This window comes from Trachurus trachurus, assembly GCF_905171665.1.
Source record: "Trachurus trachurus genome assembly, chromosome: 21".
Classification (NCBI taxonomy): Eukaryota; Metazoa; Chordata; class Actinopteri; order Carangiformes; family Carangidae; genus Trachurus; species Trachurus trachurus.
In genome coordinates this window covers 18,021,727-18,046,219 of record NC_139899.1, presented here as the reverse complement: position 1 = coordinate 18,046,219, position 24,493 = coordinate 18,021,727, and the positions used below count along the sequence as shown (strand labels likewise).

Sequence of the window (24,493 nt, the reverse complement as noted above, 5' to 3'; positions counted from 1 at the left end):
AGGGGTTTGTTTGGTGGCTTTAAAGCTCATAATCACGGGTGATATAAAAGGATTATCCAGCCATTCACATACTTGATTCGATTAAATACAGGACCGGCGAGCAAAGTGTGCTGCGATAATGTCGTCAACTCACTTTTTTTGTTTACAAACTCTCACCCACAATGCATCAGTCAGGAAGTGTTCAATTCCGGTTGGCGGGCGGATAATAAGTGTATACAAACACTCGTGTGCTGTGATGGGACATTAAAACCGCTGTACTTCTCCCCATCTGGGGAATTTAGCAACGGAAGATCCGTTGAATAGCTTTGTTATACTTCTGTGATGAAAGTTAAAGTTGTCAATAGGGAGGGATTAATCCTTGTCGGTGTCCGATACGACTTCTCTGGTGTATAATGGAAATATTGCCCTGCGAAGATGTGTATCGAAATCCCCATCGGCTTTCCCTGTGTGGACAGATAATCTTATTTAACTGCAAACGAGCTTCGGGTAAGGCCGGCGGCGAAAGAAACGAGTTAATATTCCGCAGCCTTTCATTTGACCGGGAGGACAGCTGCAGGTTCCTGAAGGCAGCGGAGGGAGCGGCTGTCATCAGCAAGACAAAGTCAGCAGCACACGTGGATGTTGTGAAATGTAAATGTGTCATAGATGTTCGGAGGAGAGTCGCCACTCCGTGCGTTTTAGTGACACGGAAGAGCGAGAGAGGAGGAGACGGTTTCAAGTACAGTCTCCTCACACTGAGCAGCTCAAATCGACTGGAGCCTCGCATTGAGTTTAAACTCACTTATCAAATCAGGGAGACTGTGTCCATCCTCCAGGGCCCCACAGTGTTGTGGAGTCATGCTGGTAATGTCTTCTATACATCTTTACAAGCAGGAGAGGTGAGACAGATCCCCATTAAGCTGTCCCACTGTGTTGCTGGAGAACTCCCACTCCATAAAGGGCAGGTGTTTTTCCTAGGAGTGCAAAATGACAATAATAGTCCCACAAGCCAAACCCTGGGTTATTTTGTAGAAAGTGGACAGGCTTTTGACGGCTCTATGATTTTACCCCACCCTTACATTTGCATCACACGGTGCATGCTGGTGCTGTCAGCAGAAGAGGTGGAGGGTATGCTGAAAACTGCTGTGGTGGCGGTGACCTCTAATCAGCAGCTGGTGTATTTTGAGAATGGAAGCGTGAAAGACACATGTGAACTCGCCTTCCAGCAACCTGAAGATATTCAGCTGGTCAACACTGGAAGGAATGGCTGCTTGTTTGTTGTATCCTTTCACCAGGGGCATGTGTGTGCCGTGTGGAAGGAAGGATTTCAGGTATGTTTAAAAAAAAAAAAGAAGGGACTTCTGTGTGGGGTTTATTTGTTATCAGTCATACGGTTTTGCAAGTTTTTAATAAGCCTATTTTGTCTAATCCCTCTCCTCCAGATAGCTTCCCACTGGTCTGGAGTCAGCTCGGTCCACGTGGATGACTTCCTGGGATGTGGAACGGACCAGTTGCTGTTAGTTTTTAAGGATGAAGGTGTAGCAGAGCAGCCGCTGGAAAATTTCCTCATCACTGACCTCTGTGGTACTTCATTTTCTGTGAGGCACTTTTTAATATAATTTTTTTTCCTAGTTATTAACTACAGTGTGCTATTTCCCAGTGCATTTCCCCTTGGTAAAGTGTATATGTGGCTGAGATCATGACTTCAATACATGTTTTCAGCATGGACAGGACACTGGAGCACCAAATCCATCTCCTCCACCTGAGAACTACCGTCTCACTCTTCAGGCCTTAGAGTCCCGACTACAGGTGAACATTTCTAAGCAGTTTCTGGAGCAGCACTAGTCTTGTAACACCTGAAGGAGCTTCATGATTTGAATCCATAGCCCCATCCATATTATTCTTCATGATCACTGCCCTCATGATGGTATTTGTATGACTTAATGACCCATATTCATGGATGACTCAATGATAGTGTCAAGTTTCTATTTATTTCATTCACACTTATTGTTTATTTGACGAGGACAATGCACATTAATGAACAATTGGTGACGTACACTACACATGACGTCATGTAAATATGCCGGATTTAGCTCAAAGCTAATTTCCATCCGTAGTCCTCACATTTAAAGACGCACAGACATACCATAAAAACAGATAACAATAGGAAGCTATATAAGAAAAAAGCAGTATAATGAAATGTCCTTTCAATCAAATCTTGTCATCTAGAGTGGATCAACCATGCTTCAGGAGCTTCAAAGAGAAGTGAGAGTGAAGGAAAGAGTGGTGCAGCAGTCGGTCCAAGCCCTTACTGACGTGGTCTCAGGAAAAGAGCCTGTTCTCATGCATCCAGAGCAGGTACTGTTATGCAAGTCTTCCTTGCTTTATTTTTTAGCTTGGAGTACATAACATCATATAATACCTTTATTGGAATTTAAAGTCATTACCTTAAAACGTGAAAACACACATAAAAACAGGTATATTACTGTTCTGTCCTACCTTTCTTCCCCTCAGCTGATTATTTCCCCCTTAGCACTTGTTAATCATTTTGATAATTAGTCATTTTGATAATCTGTCATGTTTGAAATGATACCTCACATGGGGCTGAGGTAGCTTTCCTACAGGCACTGAAAGCAGTGCTAAACATGTGTCGTAAAAGCCAATGGTACAGATTGTTTCCTTGTCATCTTCTTTGTTGCTCAATTATGTAATTTCCATCATTTATGACATGGTTGTGAGTGAACCTTGACTTGAAAGGATCATCTAACTGATGGCCTTTGTCATATAACAAACAACCAGAGCAAATGTCACATATGGCCCAAAGCAAATATCTATGAAATGTAAATGCTCGGGATAATTATACTGTATTTTGACAGAACGTATCACTTCCCCTCTCTGTGTTTTCATATAGCATTTTAAAAGTACACTGCATTTTACCTAATTCACTGTTGTTCAAATTGAAATGTCTGACAGGAACTGCTATTGCTTGTCAGTGCTGTCACACACTTGTCATTGCTGATTATAGTCTTTGCACTTTCTGGTCCAGGAAGGCCTCATTGCTCTGTGGGACTCTGATGAGTCAAAGGATGAGGCCTTGGATGACAAGACGCAAGACATGCCAGCAGTGTCTTCAAAACCTCAAGTTGACAAGCTGTGGCATCGCATTGCTGAGGACCGAATGGTTGTGGGAGTGATACTAACGACTGACAGCTCTGTGTAAACGCCATTTGTTTCTTCTAATTGAAATGAATTGTATAGATTTTTTCTGCATGGAGTACATGCAAGCTTTATGGGCTGCGGCATCAGTCAAAATGTCCAATTGAACATGACGTTATCTAAACACTCGGTAGTGATCCCTCTAAAATAGGTATCTGCATAATGAGTTCATCTGGTTGAGTGGGTCCATCTGTGTATGGTAAAGATAAAGGCGACACTTGCATGTACAGTATTACTCAAGTGCTCAACTGCTGACCAGCTGTCAGAACGTATCATAGCTGTCTGATTAGATTTGTCAGGACCACAGCATTGTGCTGCCAGATCATGTTGAGTTTCAAATCCCATCTTTGAGGTGGAATTCTTTGCATAATGTAATCAACGAGGCAGTTTTGTATAGAAACATTGATGCAAGCGGGAAATGGCAGTAATAAAGTAAGATTGTTTTATCTATTTATATTTTTTGATTGTCCCCAAACTTATTATGAGTTTCAGAAGCCAGCTGCTCGGTGGCTAGGTGGTCCCCATGGCAACAAATTTTTAATAACTCACCAAGCTCCTTTAGTGGGAACAAGAAACTATCAAATTCCTCCATCCACCTGTTCCTGTTTGTTATTTGAGAATATTTGGAGGGAAACTACTTCTGGCATGAGCTTGTACAGTCCATTCAGAAAGTGTTGAGGCCCCTTAACTATTCTCACATTTTGTTATGTTGGTGTATTTTTGGGAAAAAAGGAGAAGAAATTAGAGCTGCACAATTTATCAAAATATTATTTCTAACTGTAATATGGCCAAGCGCAATCCAAATCACAGAAGGTGCACATTTTGATAAAGGAAAAATGTGTTACAACATTTTTGTTAAGTGTTGTGTTGCTACATAGACAACCCGGCCTAGAAATCATATTCCCCAGATGTACTGGAAGATTTAAGCGTTGTACTAGACACAACAAAAATTCCATCAGCAGCATTTAGCAAGCAGTTTTTCTCTGTGAAAATGAATTTGCAAATATGCCAAAAAATAATTACAATATGTTTTTCTTCCTGTTCTGCAGCCATAAGTTCAATATATTACTTTTAAATACCCTGTAATGACAGATCAAACACAAATCAAATGTAATTTTTTTTTTTGCAAATTTATTAAAAAGTAAAACTGATATATATCACACAGACCTAATTATTCAGACTTTGTCATAACAGCGTCATGCAGTGGACGTACAGTATTTTTCAGAGACAGGTGCACTCAGGAACTCCGGTTGGAAAGTTCACCTATCAACTCTGACTGCGCTGTATGTTGCTGTTTTGATTGCTTCACTGGTACTGTTGGTGGCATGTCACCACCTGGAGGCATTAGTGTTGTTAATGAGTTTACAGTCACACTTTCATTCACACTCTCCGTCTTGTACCGTTGTATCTGATTACCCACTGTCCATGTGATATCTGATTGTTAGCGATATATACGTGTTATTTTTGTTGCAGACCAATGGCCAGTGTGAGCTTATCCATCCTGACAGAGACGGGCCAGAGCTCAACGCCCGAAGTCATCCAGACCCAGAGCCAAGTGCTGTGGCTCCCCACACCCTGCCCCTCGTCATCCTCCTCCTCCTCCTCGTTCCCAGAGCCCGCAGCCAAAAGAAGCAAGCAGCACAACGCCGGCAGACCCAATGATCTCAACACATGCAGACTGGCTGTGACTGCTGTGACCAAGCTGACTCCTCTGTTGAACTCTGGCTGTGTCAAGTGCCATGTCATGCTCCATTACGTCCAGAGACAAGATGCTTTTTCCCTCGTGAGCAACCCAACACCGGTTGTCCTGCACTGTGGTCAGGTCGCTCTAGACATCCATGCTGCTTTCCATACCCAATTGCTGACAAACCCTGAACTCAAAACAGGTAAAAAATCACAAAAGCCTATACGACCTGAGATTTAAATTTTGGCACATTTTGACAGATTGATGTTAATCATTGTCTTTTGTTTGTGCCCAGATGAGGTTGAAGAAGACCTACTGAGTTTGTTGTCGGTGCTGGATCACTGGGTCTTCTTCATAGACTCTCCAGATCACAGCCTAGGTGACATAGATGGCTGGATTCAGAAGAGAATGGGTTGTAAGAGGATAGAAGTCAGCCCTCAGTATCTACTGCTAAATTCTTCAGGACCATCTGCTCTCATGCTGCTGCGCTGGCATCAGATAACCCCGTTCCAAGGGGAGCTGTCAGTCCACTCCAGGTAAATCATCTTTATTTGCAGATACCAGTGAGATGGCTGTATTATTAACCTCACAGATGTAGTAGTTGTTGGTTTTGACAGCACTGGGTTTTGGCTGGTAGCACAGTATCAGTCCATAAATTGAAACAATGGCTTTTAAAATGTAAGTGCGGAAGTTTCCTGCAAACAAAGACAATTTCTGTAGTGTAATTTACCAAGATCAATTGTATCTGTTGCTGTTTTTGAATGAAGGGTACTCAAAGCCAGAAAACCACCAAATAATTTATATGATGGAAATTTTTTGTATTTTTTTGCCCAAACTTTTTACTTCTTAGTGTATGGTTCAAACACAGCTGCCAGAGTCTCTCTTGAATAATTCAGTTTTAGTCAATGCAGCAAAGAAAGCTGGTCCTGCAACTAGAAACTTGCAGTGTTCAGTTAGTTAAAGCAGATATCAGCTTCACGGCCGTTTCGGCTAATGCTGCGTTCAAGGCAGGCTTTTGAAACCGTAAGTTACAGCTTCAAGTCACAACTACGACTTGGTAGCGTTCCAGGTAACCCGTAGCTCGTGTTTTTACCATCCTGTTGTCTGTGAAAGTTCCCTATAACGGCCACTCGTAACTTCCGACCCGTGAACTCGTACCAGATCGAACTGGTATGACTTCACAGGAAGGAAAAACACAAAGTACGAGTTTCTTTGAACGCACCATGAGTTAGCAGCCCCCGCCCTTGTCAGGCATCAATTGGTCCTCGTGCTACGTCACCACATTCACGCGCATCCCATGGCTGCACACACAGCCCTTCATGCCGTTCTCTCTCCTCATTGGATAACACTTGTATCCCACAAGGAAAATTTTCTCCTCGGGTTACAGCAGAGCAGAGTGACGGAGAGACTCGTGTTTAGGCTGAAATACTTCATGTAAGTGATTGCTGACGGAAAATAGGACTATTTAGGACTTATATTAACAAAAACATTCCACTGATATCTGCTTTAACAAGGCTTTGAATATGACCAGGATGTCATTGTGATATTCCACTGAATTAAGATCCTTTGCTAAACAGAGCATTTGAAATTATGAAATCCTATAAGTGGATTTCTGCACAGGTGAGTGTGTAACGGATGATAAATGGTATGAATTACAAGAAACGTAATCTTTTTTTTTGCATCTATTACATGGTGTATTGTGTAGTAACATGCACAATCTGGCTCTGTTGTTCCTTTGCAGCCAGTTACAGATGCTCCAGCTCCTGGACTCTCTCTTGGGTTACCTCCCTACATCCTGCTCCATCCGGCATGTCAAAGGCACAAGAGGGCAAGGTGCAGCCCAGACATTTTCTTCGACACTGGAAAAAGAGGTGGCGTCGCTCAGAGACTGCATGTCTTCGCTTCTCTGTGAAAAAGAGGAAGACGAGAAGACGAGGAGGCCCGGAAGCGCTGACATACCTGAGCCAGGTACTGTGGAGGGGCTACAGAGGTGCAGAGAGGCGTGGCAGTGGGATGTAGAGAGGAGCAGGGGCAGATTGAGCCCCCTGGTGGATATTGGGCGGTATCGTAAATTAACCCAAAGCATGTCCAAAGTACAGCTTGATGGGGATTTAGCAGCTCTACTGGAGTTACAGAGAACTTTGCTCCACTAATATACCACAGACGCCGTTATTGTTGAAAATCCCATCGCTAAGGCTGCGTTTCCTCATCATGCAGTCGGTATTAATGCGGGGGAAAAAGCCAAGCCTGTAATCGTATGTCGTGTCATGTGTAATAAGTGAAAAAAAAGACTGTTCATGTGACCCCCCGTTGTTGGCTCGGTTATGTTCTGGGCTAAACTGTGCGTGTCTGCTCTCAGAGAGCCTCCTGGGGTTTGTATCTTCCGAGTGTCTGTTGCTGTATAGCGCCTGAGCCCATTTCCATCCGGATCACCTCCTGGGTTTCACAGCCTTAATCAGGTACTGATGCGGTACTACATCTGTGCTCGGCGGCTCATTCTCCTGTTCGCGTCCCTTTAGACCTTGTGTGTTCAAAAACGCTCTTTTACATCTGTCCTTGCTGCCGGGTGCTCTTCTTCAGCAGCAGACGGAGAGACCATTTTCATCCTTGAGTGAGAAACTATTTGTGTTGTGAATAAAGACAACCGATGACAGTAGAGCAAAGGGTTATACATTTGCTCACTGGCTGCACTTGACTGAAAGCTTTTAGTGGTGTTTCCTCTCATGGTTCAGTTATTTTCCTGTGAAACGATGTAAATAAAACACTCCTTGGATGCCGTTGCTCCTGTGACGCAGCACAGGTTGTTAGTGATGTACGTAAGTTAAAATGCAATTCGTCCAAGTAAACATCGAATCCTACTTGAAGGGCCTCGTCTTTGTTGGATTCATGAGGTATGAAGCAGCTTCGCCCTTACTATTTGCTTATATGGATAAGACTGGCAAAAATCAGTTATTTAACATGACTTCTTATTGACGTTAGAAACACAATGTGTATATTGAAATTTTAAATAAGAAAAAAAAGAATAAAAGAAAAACTGATTTCAAAACAAAAAGCCTTGTGTCTATGCACCCAAAAACATCAGAGATGGAAATCTCTTTTAAGCACTAACAGCAGAATCGATAACATCAGATGGTTTTTGTAGGGGGGATGAAATTAGTTGCGAAAAAGAATGCGGCACAATAATCACAATCTTGTTTTCATTAAATTAACTGAATTAATTTCTCTGCCCTTTATATTGATGATTTTTTTTCTACCCTAGAGGGGATTGAAAAACCAAGATGTGTGTGTGGTCCATGTGTTTGTAGTACACAGTCAGAGATCCACCCACCTCTTTTACACCTTTTTAATGTCTCTGCTTCGCTGCACATAACAACTTCCACCAGACTCACAGCCTCAGGTTTCCACTAAACATTCGATGACTCATTTCCAAAATGTAATTTTATTACAGTAATGCTACTGCGAGATGATAAAACATATTTTTTGTTGCATTGGAATGAAAATAAAACTCTTCTTTGCCGCTCAGTTAACTTTTGTTGTGGCATAACATTCACACACACTCACACACAACTTCACTTTTTTTATGATGTGAGACAAACACCTCTCTCAAGGCTAGCGATGAAGAAGAATTGTGAATCCTGTACAGTAAATAAGACCAGTAAATGGCCACAGGGAGAGTAGATCACATGTGAAAAGGAAAATTCATCTGTATTGGTGTTCCCCTTGAGCCCTGACTGCCACCCAGAGTAAAATATATGTTTTGTCATCCCATTATTACCTGTTAAGTTCTATTAACTGTGAATGGTGGAAGTAGGTTGCAGGTTTTCTCTCCCTCTCTTGAAGCCCCCTTTACCTAAAGGGGGAATGAGGATGTGGTAAATAAGTAATGCTCCTGCTGTTCTACACCTCATCTAGCTTATTAATATGACTGACATACAAACTGACAATGGGCAGATCTCTGCATCTCTTGACACTTCGGTGGCTGCCAGCTGTCGACTGTCACTTTAGTATGGAGGCTCATTTATGCCAGGAGAAGGAAAATAGAAAAAAAGCTACTTTTTAAAAATGTGACTTTCTAATGAAAAAAAAGAGGAAATGGTTTCAGTTTAAGATTTTTTTTTAAAAAATCACTATTTTATCTCTTGCTTAACTTGAAATATACGTATATATTTATTTTATTTTGATGTAGCGTTATATAGTGAAATTTAGTTGTAATCTAAATTTGCAGCTTTTTATTAGTGGGTTGACCTTTTTGTTTACATTCGAACCACAGATCGTGCCTTTTATTTAAATCAAGGTGAGTCATCCATAATAATGAATGGTGCTAGTAAGACTTACTCATATTGGTGCTGCTTGACGAGGGCACGGATCTGATCTTTGCCTGCAGTTGACTGGTATTGATCAGGGTCATAGGGTTTCTTCTCAACCAAACAAAGTGGGAGGACATTGATTATATCTACAACATAATGCATAGTACACACACCGCATACAGACATACCACATAGTAAACATGATTCAATATGCAGAGAACTCCCATGTGGCCCAAAACTGGTTCAAACACCAAAAAATCCTCATGATTTAGCAACATTTGAGTTAAATGTTACCATATTTAAATTGTTTAACCATTTCTAAAGACATCTCACCGTAATTATGACCATAAATACTAGTATTTATTTAGATTGTGCCTCTTGCTTATCACAAAGTAACACATTTTTATTAAGCCCTAAGGCATTGTACTACACTGAACAGCACACACAAGCTGAATTATATATTAGACATATCTGGCTAGTAAATTTAGACCAATCTTGAGCACATGAACATTGAATATTCAGGCTTTTGAAGTCGATTCAAAAACAAATTCTTAACACAATATCACTCACCATGTTTCTAAAGCTCCCAACCACATAGCCTAGGACTTTCGTTTTGTAGTTCAGTTGTGGTTTTTCCAGATGCAGCCACATTTTAAAATTGAAGTTTTTATTTATTAAACTAATGAAGTAAAGAGTTCTCAGCATGAAACTATGAATGCTCGCCTCTCACAAGCTGCATATAAAGGAGCGGAGTGGAGATCAGTACAACTAGTCTGCAGATGATCACACATCAACCCACAGCGTGTCTGTGGCTGGAGTGCCACATGTCTCAATCTACTTCTACTGTAACAGTGCAGCATTCATAAGACAGATACTACACACACTAAACACACACACAGTGGCTGTTGTTTGAACAATGCTGAGTAAATGATCTGGATATAAACATTTAGAGAAAACACCTGACATAGCCACTGGTTTCATTTTGCCCTTAACATAGTAAAAAAATATGTTTTGACATAGTGGAGTATATATATATTCATGCATAAGAGACACTTTTGGCAGAATCATGCACCGGTCTTCTTAACTTCATTAATGTCCTGCTTTTCTCTCACACTAGCCCTATCAATTGCTGTGCAGTTGCTATGGCAACCCACATTTCTTGCCTCTCTCTCTCTCTCTTTCTCTCGCTCAGACTTCTCAAAGCAGCCTCTCTAAACCTTAAATGAATGAGGGAAAGTTGTTTCCCCTCTTAAACACCTTTTTATAAGCCGCAAATAACGTTCCCCTCATAAGCCGTCATTCCCAATTTGATTTCATAAATGACTGTTGCATCCTTGCATATTCAAACAGCACTAATAACGGATCATGATGTAAGGCTCTGTGTGTGAAATGGGTGGTATTTCCATGTGAGGATTAGTATTATTGATTAGTTTATAATCCCTGTGTTTTGAGCATTAAAAAAAGGCTGTTGGATTATTCATGTAGCCTTCCCAATAAGCCCTCCACATGCCATGTATTCATCTTTAAATCAAATAAAAGTTGGTAGATCCTGGCATCACCCACACTATGGTAATGAATAGCATGATTGAGTGGATAATGGCGTTACAGGACATCCATCTGAATACCAAGAACTAATGTGTGGTCACTCCTCTCACATATATTGAGCTGTCTGAGCTCACCTGCAGTAACAACAGGTGGGAACAGCATGAGAGGAATCTTTATTACCTTGTATAATGTTATAGTGTCTTTCTTTGTATTTGAGCACTTGGCCATAGTTTTCCATTCTTCTGGCTGCACGAGCCCCAGTTGATGGAATCGCTACACTACAGTGTGAAGTCCATTATCATGCATTAATGGAAACCCAGAGTCAGATCATATCTGTGTCACCCCAGGCCACCCACTGATCCACGGTGTGTGTGTCATCACCCTGACTTATGGGCTTGGATAAGAGCAAAGCGCAGTGTTTGTCATTTTGTTTGATCTGATCTGCAACCGGGCGCAAAAAGCATTTTCATGTGTTTGTGCCTTACTTGACAGTTTTGTTCTTTTTTTTTCCCGAAGGGCATCCATCTCTTCATTTTGTATATGAGAGCAAAGCAATATATGGTCTAATCTTATAATCTATTGCATGACAATGTTTCGCAAAGCCAAGTCTTTAACATCACATATAAGGTGGAAATCAAGTAAATATGGTGCACAGTCAATTTTATTGATGTACAGGCCAGTAAATCTTCACCACAGTATATCAGGAGTGCAGTGACCATTAGCTGCTCTGTACTATGAATGTTAGGCAGATCTGTCTTTCACTGTCAAATCCTTCTACAAACATACGTCACCATCCAGCAACAAACAGGCCAAGTGAAGGGAAACAGTCCACAGAGGTTGAAGAGGAATACAGAAAGCTTTTTTTTTTTTTCTTTTTTAGAAACATAACCTTTCCTCCATTACAATAAATATTTCATCAGACTAAATCTACAAAAACATAGTCTCAAACTCTAAAAGCATACCTAAGATACCTGGAGTATTTACCTGGAATATAAATGAATTCATGTGTGGATATGGGCATATGACAACATTGAGTAATGCAGTGCATGTTCACAGTTTGCAGGCTAACATATACACTTGATCAAAATTGGCCTTTATACTTTATGAATTTAGCCTGTGAAATATATATGACTGTTTGTTTGATCAATTACTGTCCAATGAAAATCAAAATGAATGACTTTCAAAACATCTGGATTAACTTACATTGATTTTAGGTGACATCAGTTGTACATGTATATGATTTTATAATACACTCAGAGAAAAAAGGAAACGACACGGAGTAGTACCTTTGGATGCCTGGCCACAGGTAGAAAAGCTCAAACGGTGCGTTCGATCTGTTTGACCACTAAACAAGAGGAGATGCTTGAAAAAATAGAGAAGCATAGTACTTCATCTCACCAAATCTTTTTTGATATCTAAGGCCTCAGGTATGTCATAAAAATTCAATTCCCAATTTTCTTCTGCTTTGTTCGCGCTCGTGCCTGAGACTTGTGCTGCTGCCTAATGTTTGAAAGATGCATCTGCATGTGCTTTCTGCCTGTATATTTGAGACATTTGCTTCTGTATTTTTGTATAAACACAAGAAGTGCCGCGACAATAATACACTATAAAACAGTCTTTAACATCCTTTATAAGAAAGACCCCTTTTTGCGATCACAAAAGGTCTTTGAGGGTCCTGCTAATCTACCTTACGGTTACAAATCCATGGAATGTTTTTTTTTTTCCTGGTTTGTACAGATGTCAACTCAGAACTGATTCAAACAAAAATTTTGGTCCCTCGTCTCCAGCATGTTACTAAGCCTTGAGTTAAAACCATAATTCCAGACTCTTTAGGAAATATTATGCAGCAGTACAACAACAAAAAAGCATCTGTGTCTCAAAAGCTCTTCATGTTATCAGAACATGAGCATTACTGTGCGATGCATGAACATTATACATTATCCCTGAAAGAACATCGCCATCATCACCATGGTGCCTCTCGTTGCACAGTATCCCATCTCATCTCACTGTGCTTTCTGAGCATTTCTCAATCTGAGAAATGTAAAATAAATGTTATTTGTCAAGTCTTTACTTCTTGTGGATGTCCTCATGCCGGATGATCTTGTAGGTGATCCAGTAGAAGACGTTGAAGATCAGGAAGGCCAAAGGAAAGGCTGCTCTGGAGATCGTGTCTATCCTCTTGGCTCTGTCCACAAACTTCTTCCTCATGGTGTCCACGTCTTTTGGGACTGGAGGTTGAGGGGTTGGAGCTGGCGTAGCGTTCTTAACAGCTGAGCCGTCCTTCGTTGGCAGACACTGGGTCATATTGTAGCCAGCAAAATTAAAGCGGCCTTCACGCATATCCTCATCCTGAAAAACACATGCACATGTGGCCAGAATGACCTTAATTAGTCTTTCTGCAGCACAGACTTTTGTCTGCTTTTATGTAGTGCCTTTCCACCTTAGCAAACAAAACCCTTTACGATCTGCCTCTCATTCACCCGTGCACACTGTCTTGCTCAAGGACATTCAACATATGTACAAGGCAGAGCTGGCAGCTAACACTGCACTGAATGGACAATCTGCTCTACCTCCTGAGCTACAGTCTACAGTGGCCACAGGCTCAGTGTTTCTGTAGTATACACACAGTAAATGTACATTAATCACGAGATATTACAAATTTTGAATCACAAAACATTCCTTGAGAGAACCGGATAAGTATTTACAACCACTGCTTCTGGGGTGAATTTAGGCAAGTAACTATTTTGCTCTTGTTCAATATCCCACCAAAGCTCTGAGACTGAGGTTTCCTTTGAGCTACATACTACCAGCAACCACAGTGACAATGCTAACATGGTTTAATCTGTTCTGTACACCTACGTATTGCATGCCCATCCTTGAGGACAGATTCCTCTGACCTATATTCTATCGTATGCACTATAAGCCCCCTCGGTGCTGTATTGATTGGAAAGCTCTTCGAGGCAAATTTGAAATTGACCTGTCTTGGCACATCATCCCTAGGAACACTTGTTTGTACCACATTTCATGTCCAATAGATGTTCCAATTGATGAGTCCCCCCCCCCCCCCCCCTTGATATATATGTAGGAAAGAGGTCAGTCAGAGGATGACCAAGTCATTAGGATTCATCTTCTGGGTAATTTTGTATAGACCATAAATATCTGTACAAAAGTTCCAATCCACTCCAATAGTTGATTAGATATTTCACTCTGGATCGGTAAATATGGCTGACCAATCAACTCCACCACCCCTCTGATGGGGCTGGAAAGTTTAATAACCAAACAGAAGCATCTTAAAGACTTTTAAAGCCTACCTTTTGATTTCTCCTCTGTCTTCGCCTCAGGCGCAGAAACTCTTTCTGTTGCCTGGAGACAAAATTAACCCCAGCATATTCTAGCAATGCAGCAAATACAAAGAGCAGACACACAGCCATCCAGATATCAATGGCTTTCACGTAAGAGACCTGGGGGAGAAAACAAATTTCCTTTGTTAGATCCTCCAAGGGAAAAAAAAACATTGTCTCAATTCAAAAGCAAAATGAATTGGTGCTTTAGTTTGAAATATTTTGTTTTCTTTTTAACTTTTCTGAACTGATTTTGCTTCATAGATCTGTTAAATCTACCAGGTCATCCACACTCACGAATCAGTTTCTTCTCTTAATTATGTACGTTAGCTCCGAATGGCTGTAATTAGAGGGGGTGTTTGCTAACAAGGCTATTAAATCTCCCAGTAATATCAGTTGAACATAAACAGTGGGCAATAATAGCTAATTTAATTACCATTAAACAGTGAACTGTAGCATTGGTTTTGATCTGTTTCTTTTGAGAGAGTGAGGATGAAGTCGAAGGTATTTACTGCTCATCAGCGTGACCTCCTGTCTTCATGACAGCTGATTAGCATGTTAGGAAAACAACTCAGCTTTATGAGGGCTCTTAAGGCACATTGAGCTATTGTTTTCTTGAATCAAAGCTCTCAAAGGCTCTCTTTAAATATTTATCAGTTTACGCATCTTTCATGTGAGAATCTCTTGTTGTTGCTGAGGCCTTAATGTGCTCATCTGCAGACTGATACCTGGAGAAAGACTGATGATCAAGATCTGACACTCGCAGCCTGTAGTACCCTTTCGTGAAATATGTGCATGGCAATTTACCCTGATTGAAAACAAGCTAGTACCATCTACAATTGCTGCAGCTGGTGTACATATTGCTAGACATATTGCTGTTACAGAAACGTAAAAGGTTGTGTTAACGAGATCTTAAACAATAATACAGCAATATAGTGCAGTAATGGCGTCCTGAATGGAGAACCATCACCCCCTCTGTATCTACACGGTTTGATTGCTCTGGCTCTCCCATACTTGGGCTTTTATGTCTCTGTATTTACACCTATTACAGACCCTTTACTCTTTAAACATCCTACGCCATTCATTTTTTATGAACTGTGAATATATTCTTTCCTTATCTCTCAGTTTTAGTTTCATCATTGGATTCTTTCAAATCATGAACATTTTTTTAAAAGTATGTCTTAATACAGTTCCTAGCTAACCTTTCCTGTTGGGGCTATCACCAGCTAACTATGCTGATATGTTTAGATTTGACAAATAGTAATGTTTCTACAATCCATGCACCACAACTAGTTAGACCCATATTTCAACTTTATGATACGTATGTATGTTTTGCTACATGCAGTGGTTTGCCCTTAAAAGTTCAGTGTGTAATAATTGGCAGAGTTTATTGGCGAAATCTGGATATACTACCCATGAATATATTTGTATAAGTGTATAATCGCTGGAAAATAAAATAAAAATCTCCATGCTCCTGAAGTACTACCAGTCGTGGTAAACAAGTTTTTTTTTGTCCTCGGAGGCCACAGTCCCCTTGCAGACGGGAGGGGTGAGTGCAAGTGAGCGAGTGAGCACTGAAAACTAGAATCTGAACGCTAGATATCACGTTTCTACCCCCATATTACACACTGGACCTTTAACCTTTAATGGTGAAATGCTGTAAAGCAACATATTAATAAATATCTGGACAAATGACAAAAAAAAACTGATGCAATTATACTGTATACAATGTTTCACATATGCTTGTAGTGGTGCATGCAGTCTCTTTATAATATACCCTGCTAGAAGAGGCTTTTATGTACTTTGAATCTTCTACAAGTGCACCATTCCTGCTGTAAAATAGAAAGAACTGTGTACCTTTGGAAGAGAAGCCCTAGAGCCGGAGCTTTGGGTGGTCATGGTAAGCACAGTGGTGATGCCAAGTGCCACTCTGGCAGGCGCAGCATCCATGTTGATCCAAAAAGACACCCATGAGAGGATGACAATCAGAAGGGAGGGAATGTACATCTGGATCAGATAGTAGCCCATCTGGCGCTCGAGATGGAATTTAACTTCAATGCAGGTGAATTTACCTGTTTAACAGGAAGGGACACAAACATATTTTTCAGAAACCGCACCGGGAGGAATTGGTAGCTCTAAAAAGTCTAAAGCGTGTGTGTCTAACCGGTGTTGTAGTGTTTGGTACAGTAGCCCAGCTCCTTCTCTTCCCTCATAATGAACTGAGGCAGGGTGAGTCCTTCTGACACCTGCACTGGTCCGTTCTCCATCCACTCAAAGATCAAGTCATTCATGGTGTAGCCGACTAGAGACACAAGAGACACACAGCAACAACACAGCAATCAATCTGTAGATATTCACTTCTACTTCTACTGACAAAACTGGGGCAAAAGTCGATCCTTACAACTTTCCAGTTGCATTGTGCAAGTTTGCACATCCATCGGAAAGTTCTTCAGGTCCATCGGGCAGGACAGAATGAGAGTCAACCTGCGATGTGAGACAAAGTCCTGCAGTGAGATATGGAGGAGAGATTCTGACAGAAATATGCTCATTAAATCTCAAACTGCTGAGTCGGCACACGGATTGAAAATAATTTGCTTGGAAAATTAAATCACGCTCGGTACTGCTCTTTTCTCTAATCTCGGTATGGTGCGCTTCTCTCTGTCACACCACATAGGATTCCCTTCAGCAGGTTCCTATCACACTGTCATTACTGCAACGTATTGTCTCTTTGATGCATTGTGGCCCACAGTCTGCTCACTCTGTCATTTTTCTCATGAATGGAGAGAGTGGCTAACCGCCTTTCTCATCTCTGGCGTTGACCCACTCTGCCTCCACACCTGAGCTCCCCTGAGCTTTGAGCTGCCCTTTAAATGGACTCAGAATTGATCTGCCCTGTATCATATCACTGCAGAGAAAATTGAATGCTGTGTGTGATTGAAGTTGTATTGAAATGAAATGAAACAGATTTTCCATAACAGAGCTGTGCTCAAAATTTGGAGCTGATAGGTCTTAAGATGTCACCCATCCTGAGCTGCTTGCATGTTTCAGAGTTTTCTGCAGTGTCTTATGGATATTGAGACTAACATGGAGAAGGATTCACAATTTTTTTTTCCCTCTTCGCTTTTGCTTCTATCTTTGCTTTGGATTCTCAACAATGCCCCTGAGATTCACTTGCCCTTTTGCAATCAGCGTTCCTTTATTAAAAATCTACATTGCACATGGGGATGTTCCGTAGTTCAGTGAATTATGCCATTTCAAAGGAGTGATCATAATACGATAAAATCCATTTAACACTGTATGCTATGGATTGACAGACTTTGATGTTTGAGAGGAAATGTAAGAAAAGCAATAAGTGAACGTGTCCTGGGGCGATCTATGCATCAGAGCTTCTGCTCCTCTCATCTTTCACTGCACAAATTCCTACCACTGCTACAGTATTGCAAGGTCTGAGGCTGCAACTGCAAAAAAAAAAAAAAAAAACTCTTTTTGTCATCAACGAATACACAGATTAGTTTCTTGGTTAATCACTTGGTCTGGAGAACATTAGCAGTGAAAAATGCTTTGGATAATTTCCCAGAGCCCATGGTGATGTCTTAAAATCTCAGCTTTTATCCAAAACCCAGAGATTTTCAACACAGAATAAACTATCCAGTACATTTTCACTGTTTTCACACACCTCTGTTTTCTTATCTGATAAAGCAGCTATCAAAATGTAATTTTCGATGAATCCACAGACTGACCTAGTTCAAGCATAAACCTCTATCTTTACATCATGTGTTCCTTTTTAAAAGCTGTCATTCATAACATCATATTCACTAATTCACCTGATACTGTAGAGGACAGACCCATCCTTAAAGATCCTCAGCAGCTTGTTGTCTGTGGTGACATCATGGAAGTTGGCTCCTTTCTCGTTGGCAAAGAAGAGGTCAGGCTTCCATATGGAGTCCAGCATGGACGGGTCCAGGTCGAGGGAGGGATCCGGGTATTTGCTGTACGCCAGCCGAGGGTCATTCCACTTCTGCCGCAGGAAGATGTTCACTCTGTAATCCTGCGGAGATGACAAGCTGCTTTGCATATTTTGTGGTGCGGTGATTGGGGCTATGAGAAAGCATGCCGGTGATGGAGCATCAGTCAACATTTTTTAAATATCACACAACCCTCATTTTTATGAGGTGAATAGGAAAATGTTGACAAATCTACCCCTACACGACTATTATCTTTCTCGAAAATATATTTAGCTTAAAATAATAACAATACATTAATAGACCAATCAAGCATTATACCAATTCTTAAAAAGTCAAAAACCTAAATCTGTTTTATTAAGTAGTAAAATGTAACTATGTGTATTCAAGAGTGAGTATTCCCATTTTACACATTAATATTTCTGCTTCACTGAAGTTCATCTACTTTTCCATCAACTACATTTATCTGGCACCTGTTACTTTGTCAGTTATGATTTTACATTAAAAACATGTGATTGGTTTGCATTTTTATAGAATTGTTGTTTATAATACTGTATTGCACAGCTAATACTTTCACTTAAGGGAACTTAAGCAGTCCAATGCTCCCTTTCCTTGTTACATCTATATTGTCACATTAACACAGAAACAACAGTTGTGGTAATACAAAATATGTCAATATCCATGTAACATCAATGAGAACATATGCAATAAAATGGATAATGAGCAAAATATTATTTTCGTTGCACGTCTGGCAAAATTAAAATGTCATTGAAATAACAGTGCTGTCATCTGGGTGCCTATGTAATCTTAAATTCCATTTGATAAACACTGACCTCGTAACACTGCTCTTGTTAATCATAATTATCTAAGTGCCATTATAGAAGCTAAATGGCACATTGGCAAGATGCAGTAACTGATGAGGGAAACTCTAACAGTGCAGTTAGCAGTAGATTGAATGTCACAAAGCTCAGTTGCTCAGAGTAATTGACATGTCATGATGATGAGAAGCCCTTATGTTGTTTGACATTTCATCAGCATATTGGCGGTTCCAAATATTTGCGTGCGTGTCTAAAGCCGTGTAATTGCCTGGCAATCTCATGAGCTCCAGCTCCTGTGCAAATTAACATCCACCATTCATGATCTAAATAGTTATTATCAGTCATTATGGATCCTTTGATCAGGATGAGTTTCAGTGCAGCCTTGCAGGTTTTATTTGTATTTTTATTTTTTACCTTAACCCTTTGGCAGTTAAGTGCTTGCACACATTACATATTTACATCATGGCAGATGAGCTCCACTGAAAATCACAGCCCCCCATCTCCACCCACAATTAATGCCTACACTTGAACTGACTTTCATGTTGCTCCATGAATCATTAAACCTGGACTAACACGTGTAATTTATAGTGAGAGTTACACAAATTTAATGTATGTGTGCCTTGTGGACCCGCCAATAGACTCCTTGATGGCAAAAAAAAAAACAAAGTATTTTCATGAATAGGAAGACATACCATTGATAGATGTCAAAAACATAAATAAATTAATAAAGTTGCTTAGGTTGGGGTGAATAAATGATTAAAATGATTTAATCTGAACTCCAGAGCAGGGATCAGGGTTTTAGAAGATTTCCAAGCACATCACGCAACTCACCATTGTAGTTTCTGCTATAGAACCAAAGCTGTTGATAAATATGTTGCAGGTAACATTAACTGGTGGACCTGCAAGTTGAGGGATAGATAACACATTGACACATTGTACAGGGCAGAAAGCAACCAAAATGCCAAAGGAACTCACCATGGTTGTCTCTGTGACAGAGCCGAAACTGTTGATAAAAATATTGCATGTAACGTTTACAGGGGGACCTGTGAAATGGAATGACAATGACATGACAGGAGAAAGCCTTAAACCATATCCTCAAGGACCACTGGGTTTGGAGCAGTGAAGATGTTTCAATAGAAAAAGTTGGGATCTGTTGGTTTACAAGCTGTTGTTGCACATTGTATGGCAATTTGCATTAACACCAATTAGCAATTCTGATAATATTATAATCATTTCTAATGGGAGTTTCAGGAGTGGTTGGTGACACGTTGCATGCATTAGAGGCAAAAGATCACATACAAAGAGAGGATCCATGTTTTTGCTTTTAAGATTAAACAGACTTTTAAAAAAAATGTTATTTGAATTCTGTTTTATTCAAATGGAATATGAAAGAATCAGCAGCAATATCATACTGCATCAGCTTGGTATAATCTCTATACTCAAGTGATTATCCCTTGTATGATGATCTTCTGTGGTTAACATTGTGTGACCACGTCTTTTCTACATCCTGTCCTTAATTCAACATGAGGATACATGCCCACACAGGCAAATGCGCACACACATACACACTCAAACATTACTGTAATGCAGTGCTGCAACAATTAGCTGTATAAACCATTAGTCATTTACTGGCAACTCTTTCCATTGCAAATTAATCATTTAATTCTTTTTTCCTCACAAAAATGATCTAACAATTCTCTGACTGGCCGCATACTCTTTGCTATTAAACCATCTTTGCATTGTTTTGGTTGTGTTTCAAATACAGTTTCAACCCTATAGTCATTTATTAGCTCTAATATAAAACCAAAGCATCCTCTCTCCAACACTAGTGAGTGCAAAGTAACCAGCGCACTCTAATGAGTAGTGTCCTTTTTTTTTTTTTACTCCGGTGTGGCCTGAACCGTTTGTGAGTCTTGCCAGGTTAAATCACTGCAAATCTTCTTTTTTTTTTTACTCCATCTGATAAGTGAAGTTGTAAGCCCTTCACTGTGCCCTTCCCCTGTGCATTCTTCATCAATATTGCATGACACTTGGTATTAATATTTGCCTCAGTTTGTCGTCAGGTGGCTACATTTAACAGCAGAGGCAGAAAAATAAAGCGGTTACCTCCTCACAACAAACTCAGCAATGAAATCTAGGTCAGCCTTCAGAAATACAGTTCAGCGCTCCCTTCAAAGTATGACTAGCAGGTTCGCTACAGAAATCATCTGTTTACATCGCACAGGGTTCATGCAAAAGTGTTTGTTTTCTAGCGATAAGGTGTTAGATTGTGTACGAGACTACGGGAGCTTTATTTATCCCTAAATACAGCGAGGATCTGGATATAACCAGGAGCATTCAATTCAGGCTTTATGTCTTTTAATCCATGTGTGCTGATCCTCTCTTTATTAGCTGGAAACAGTCGCTTACATTTCACCCATCCCCTGGAAATGCCAGCCAGAGTCAAACACACTGTCCTCTGCTCATCTCAAGTCCATTTCAGCAATCTTGTCAGCATTGCTTTTCCCCTTCGATCCCAGATAGAGATCTGGGCCATGTATTTCTGAATCCTTGCTAATCAATCCCCATGCTGCACAACTGTCTAGTCGCTTTCAACTATACTGGAATCCCTCCAAACTGCCCAACAAATCCGTGCCCCACCTGACCCAGCCTGCAGTCGGGGTCTGAGCCCCAGCAGTCCAGCCTTTGCCTCCCCTCACTCAACTCTGTTCCAGTGACAGATGCTGTGTCTGTCTCCAGCATCACAGCAACAGCAACAGAGGAAGTGAGTAGCCTGCAGCCCAGCCACAGGGGCACCATCCATCATTTGGCCTGTCATGGTGGCATCCCTGTCTGCTCTGAGTACCAGTCTGACTGTGTGACTGTGATATTTACAAGGACCCCCCCCCCCCCCAAACACACACACCCTTTTCCTGTTTCCAAAATATTGTTTAATGGATATGGATTACGTTGCACATCATTTCACTGAATGAAAACAAATGTGCAACGTCGTGCAGTGCATGATGATGGGTTAGTTCATGATTTAATTTCAAGCAGGACAGTCATGGCACTGTCAACTCAAGTGATTGATTGTTCTTATCAATGGCAGCACAGTTTCTTCTCCACAGATAACAGCCAGTGGATCTCCAGATAAGTAATAGTCAGTCTGCTGTGTTTACTGTTACACTTACAGGTGGATAGACATGCAAAGACTCAGTGAACATTATAAGATGTTGACAAAAGGTAGTAAAGTGTGTGTGTGTGTGTGTGTGTGTGTGTGTGTGTGTGTGTGTGTGTGTGTGTGTGTGTGTGTGTGTGTGTGTGTGTGTGTGTGTGTGTGTGTGTGTGTGTGTGTGTGTGTGTGTGTGTGTGTGTGTGTTTTCTCAGTGTCTAAAGTGAAGTGTGGTTATTTCTTATTAAGAAAATAAACGCACCTTTAAAATTCGGTCTTATTCGTGCATCGTACCCAGACGTGCGACCCATGAGTGAGTCCAGAAAGTCTGATGGAGACATGTTGGAGGATGATCTGGAATCGTGCTCCTTGGCATCAACAACTCTGGAACAGACACACACACATACACAAACACACACACACACAGCGTGAGGAAAATCACTTGCTCAGACAGAAGTCAGAGCTCAGAACCAAGCGTTAAACCTTATCTGCCGCCGAGCAGCTGTCGGGGAGTGATGGACACACACATGGTGGAAACTGGAAAATGCGTTAAAGCGCACCCGCGTATCAGATGAATCTCATGAGATTTCGACGTCGTGGGGCTTCTCCTTTACCATCATGCAAGACCACCATACTGGCATGTCAGCATGTTGTCGTTTATATTGGTGACGGGAATATTTGTGCTGCCGCAGGATAATAGAAAATAATACCATTGCGTGCGTAATTGTGGTATAAACGCATTGCACTCCATGGCAAAAAAAAAAAAATCCCGTATATTATACGTTTTAAAATGTGAGCGAATGGTTCCCATAACAACAGTACAAACTGCTGCAAATAATCAGTAACTTTAGTCCATCCAAATCAAAGCAACACTCAAGCAATTACCAACTTAGTCTGTGAAGAGGAAGAAAATCACCCATTTAATAATGTTTCACATTAAAATCACAGTTAATCAGAGTGAAATAGCTTGAATATCAGACTTAAGAATGATAAATGTAATTTGTATTAAATCAGCATATCTGGCAAATGCATTTCCTTACCTAAAGTTGCTCGTCTCCATGAAATGTGTGAGTAAAGCTACCAAAACCTTAATGAAGGAGCGAATCATTCCCGGTGGTTTCCCCATGTGCTCACTTTTCTATTTCTTCCATATGTTTACATTGGACAAACACATAATCCAAATAGGGACGCCGTTGTCTTCCTGAGCAGGTCGTGAGCGCTTGGGTGTTCTTTTGTCACACAAAAATACCGGAGACATTCCTCAACGCAGCCACGGATCATAGTTTAGTTTCATTCAAACTCTGACTCCCACAAACAGATTTCTCGAAGCGGAGGTGTGGAGGAACATCAGTCCTGTGGCTAGACGTCGAGTGGGTGAAACTCCAAAACGCACCACCACCACCACCACCCCCACTCTCTCACCACCACTGGATGCGTTCTTGCTTTTTGGCGTTGGTTCGCTCTGTGAAGACAACCCACCCACCCCGTTGGCCCCCGTGTTGTTACTTATATGAAGTGAGATAATTCGCAGGTGCAGGAGCAGTCTTCTGTTGAGGAATGGGGAGAGGAACGCCTTTTCCCCTCATTTCAGCACTTGGACAGCTCCCGGTTCCGTTACGCGCAAGCGCAAGACTTAAAAGTGGTGGACGTGAGTTGGTTTTCAATAAGTCCAATAAACGAGAGAGGTAATTTGCAGAAACACGTTCAAACATCATGTTACATAACGGAAGATTTTTTTTTTTTTTTTTTTCCTCACATCAGAGCTTTTGCCTCACGAAATCGCCTTTATTGTGAAACTCCCTGGTGCGCGCATCCAGCTCAGCACCAGGATCAACTGGCGTTAGGAGGTGTTGATGCTTTCCAATGTGGTAATTAAGAATATGAAATTATATCGATAATGTGATATTTAATATCACATTGTCACATAAGCCTGTGATATAACAGCCCTCATAATTTTCCATTTAGCTGTAATAAAATTAGAATTAAAAAAAAATAGACGGGTGCTGATTGACTGGTTTCTCTGACATCATCCTTGGCTGTAATTTTACGCACTGTGCCTTTTTCCCCCTATTTGTTCCCATCCCTGTCTGTTTAGAACAACCTACATCCTCACAGAGATATGAAAAGTGTAAACAAAGGACGCACCAGCGAGAAGCCGCTGGGAGAGTATTTGGTACCCTGGTTGCCCTGGAAACAGATTTCCGAGGCACATCATTGGAAATGCTGAAAGGTTGGCCTCCCAGAGCGAGACGGGAGAGAGAACTGACAGACAAGAGACACAGACGGAGACGGCAGGAAATAAATGGCCCTAAGGGCGGGAGAGTGTGGAGGTTTAGTAGGCCACCACGCAGATGTAGTAATTACTATTCAATATAAATGTATACAAGCTGCTGGTATTGATACCGAGGCTGGATATGAACCTGACAGTGTGTGGATGTGAGTGGGCTGTGAGGCTTCACGACCACAGGCATGAATGACTCATTCCACATG

General features: G+C 41.0%; 2 protein-coding genes across 4 annotated transcripts; one reads left to right on the top strand and one right to left on the bottom strand.

Annotated features, from left to right (window-relative positions):
- The first annotated feature begins 193 nt into the window (after positions 1-193).
- Positions 194-7,775, top strand: fancb (FA complementation group B). Its single transcript, XM_083997357.1, has 8 exons — positions 194-1,310; positions 1,422-1,577; positions 1,702-1,788; positions 2,209-2,337; positions 3,026-3,195; positions 4,669-5,081; positions 5,175-5,415; positions 6,621-7,775. Exons 1-8 carry the CDS (start codon positions 393-395, stop codon positions 7,030-7,032), a joined length of 2,526 nt encoding a protein of 841 aa, XP_083853483.1. The 5' UTR covers positions 194-392; the 3' UTR covers positions 7,033-7,775.
- Positions 7,776-12,798: 5,023 nt separating this feature from the next.
- On the bottom strand, positions 12,799-23,129 carry glra2 (glycine receptor, alpha 2; the record flags this gene model as incomplete). 3 transcript variants are annotated; one of them, XM_083997228.1, is made up of 9 exons in its annotated part: positions 12,799-13,080; positions 14,043-14,192; positions 15,930-16,144; positions 16,237-16,374; positions 16,474-16,556; positions 17,897-18,120; positions 19,684-19,895; positions 22,266-22,387; positions 23,044-23,129. In XM_083997228.1, the coding sequence occupies 9 exons, from the start codon at positions 23,127-23,129 to the stop codon at positions 12,799-12,801; spliced, it is 1,512 nt and encodes a 503-aa protein (XP_083853354.1). The 3 variants fall into 3 exon arrangements, with proteins under 3 accessions (XP_083853354.1, XP_083853356.1, XP_083853355.1); XM_083997230.1 differs by having other exon boundaries at positions 19,828-19,895; XM_083997229.1 differs by having other exon boundaries at positions 19,684-19,751.
- Between the last annotated feature and the right edge of the window lie 1,364 nt (positions 23,130-24,493).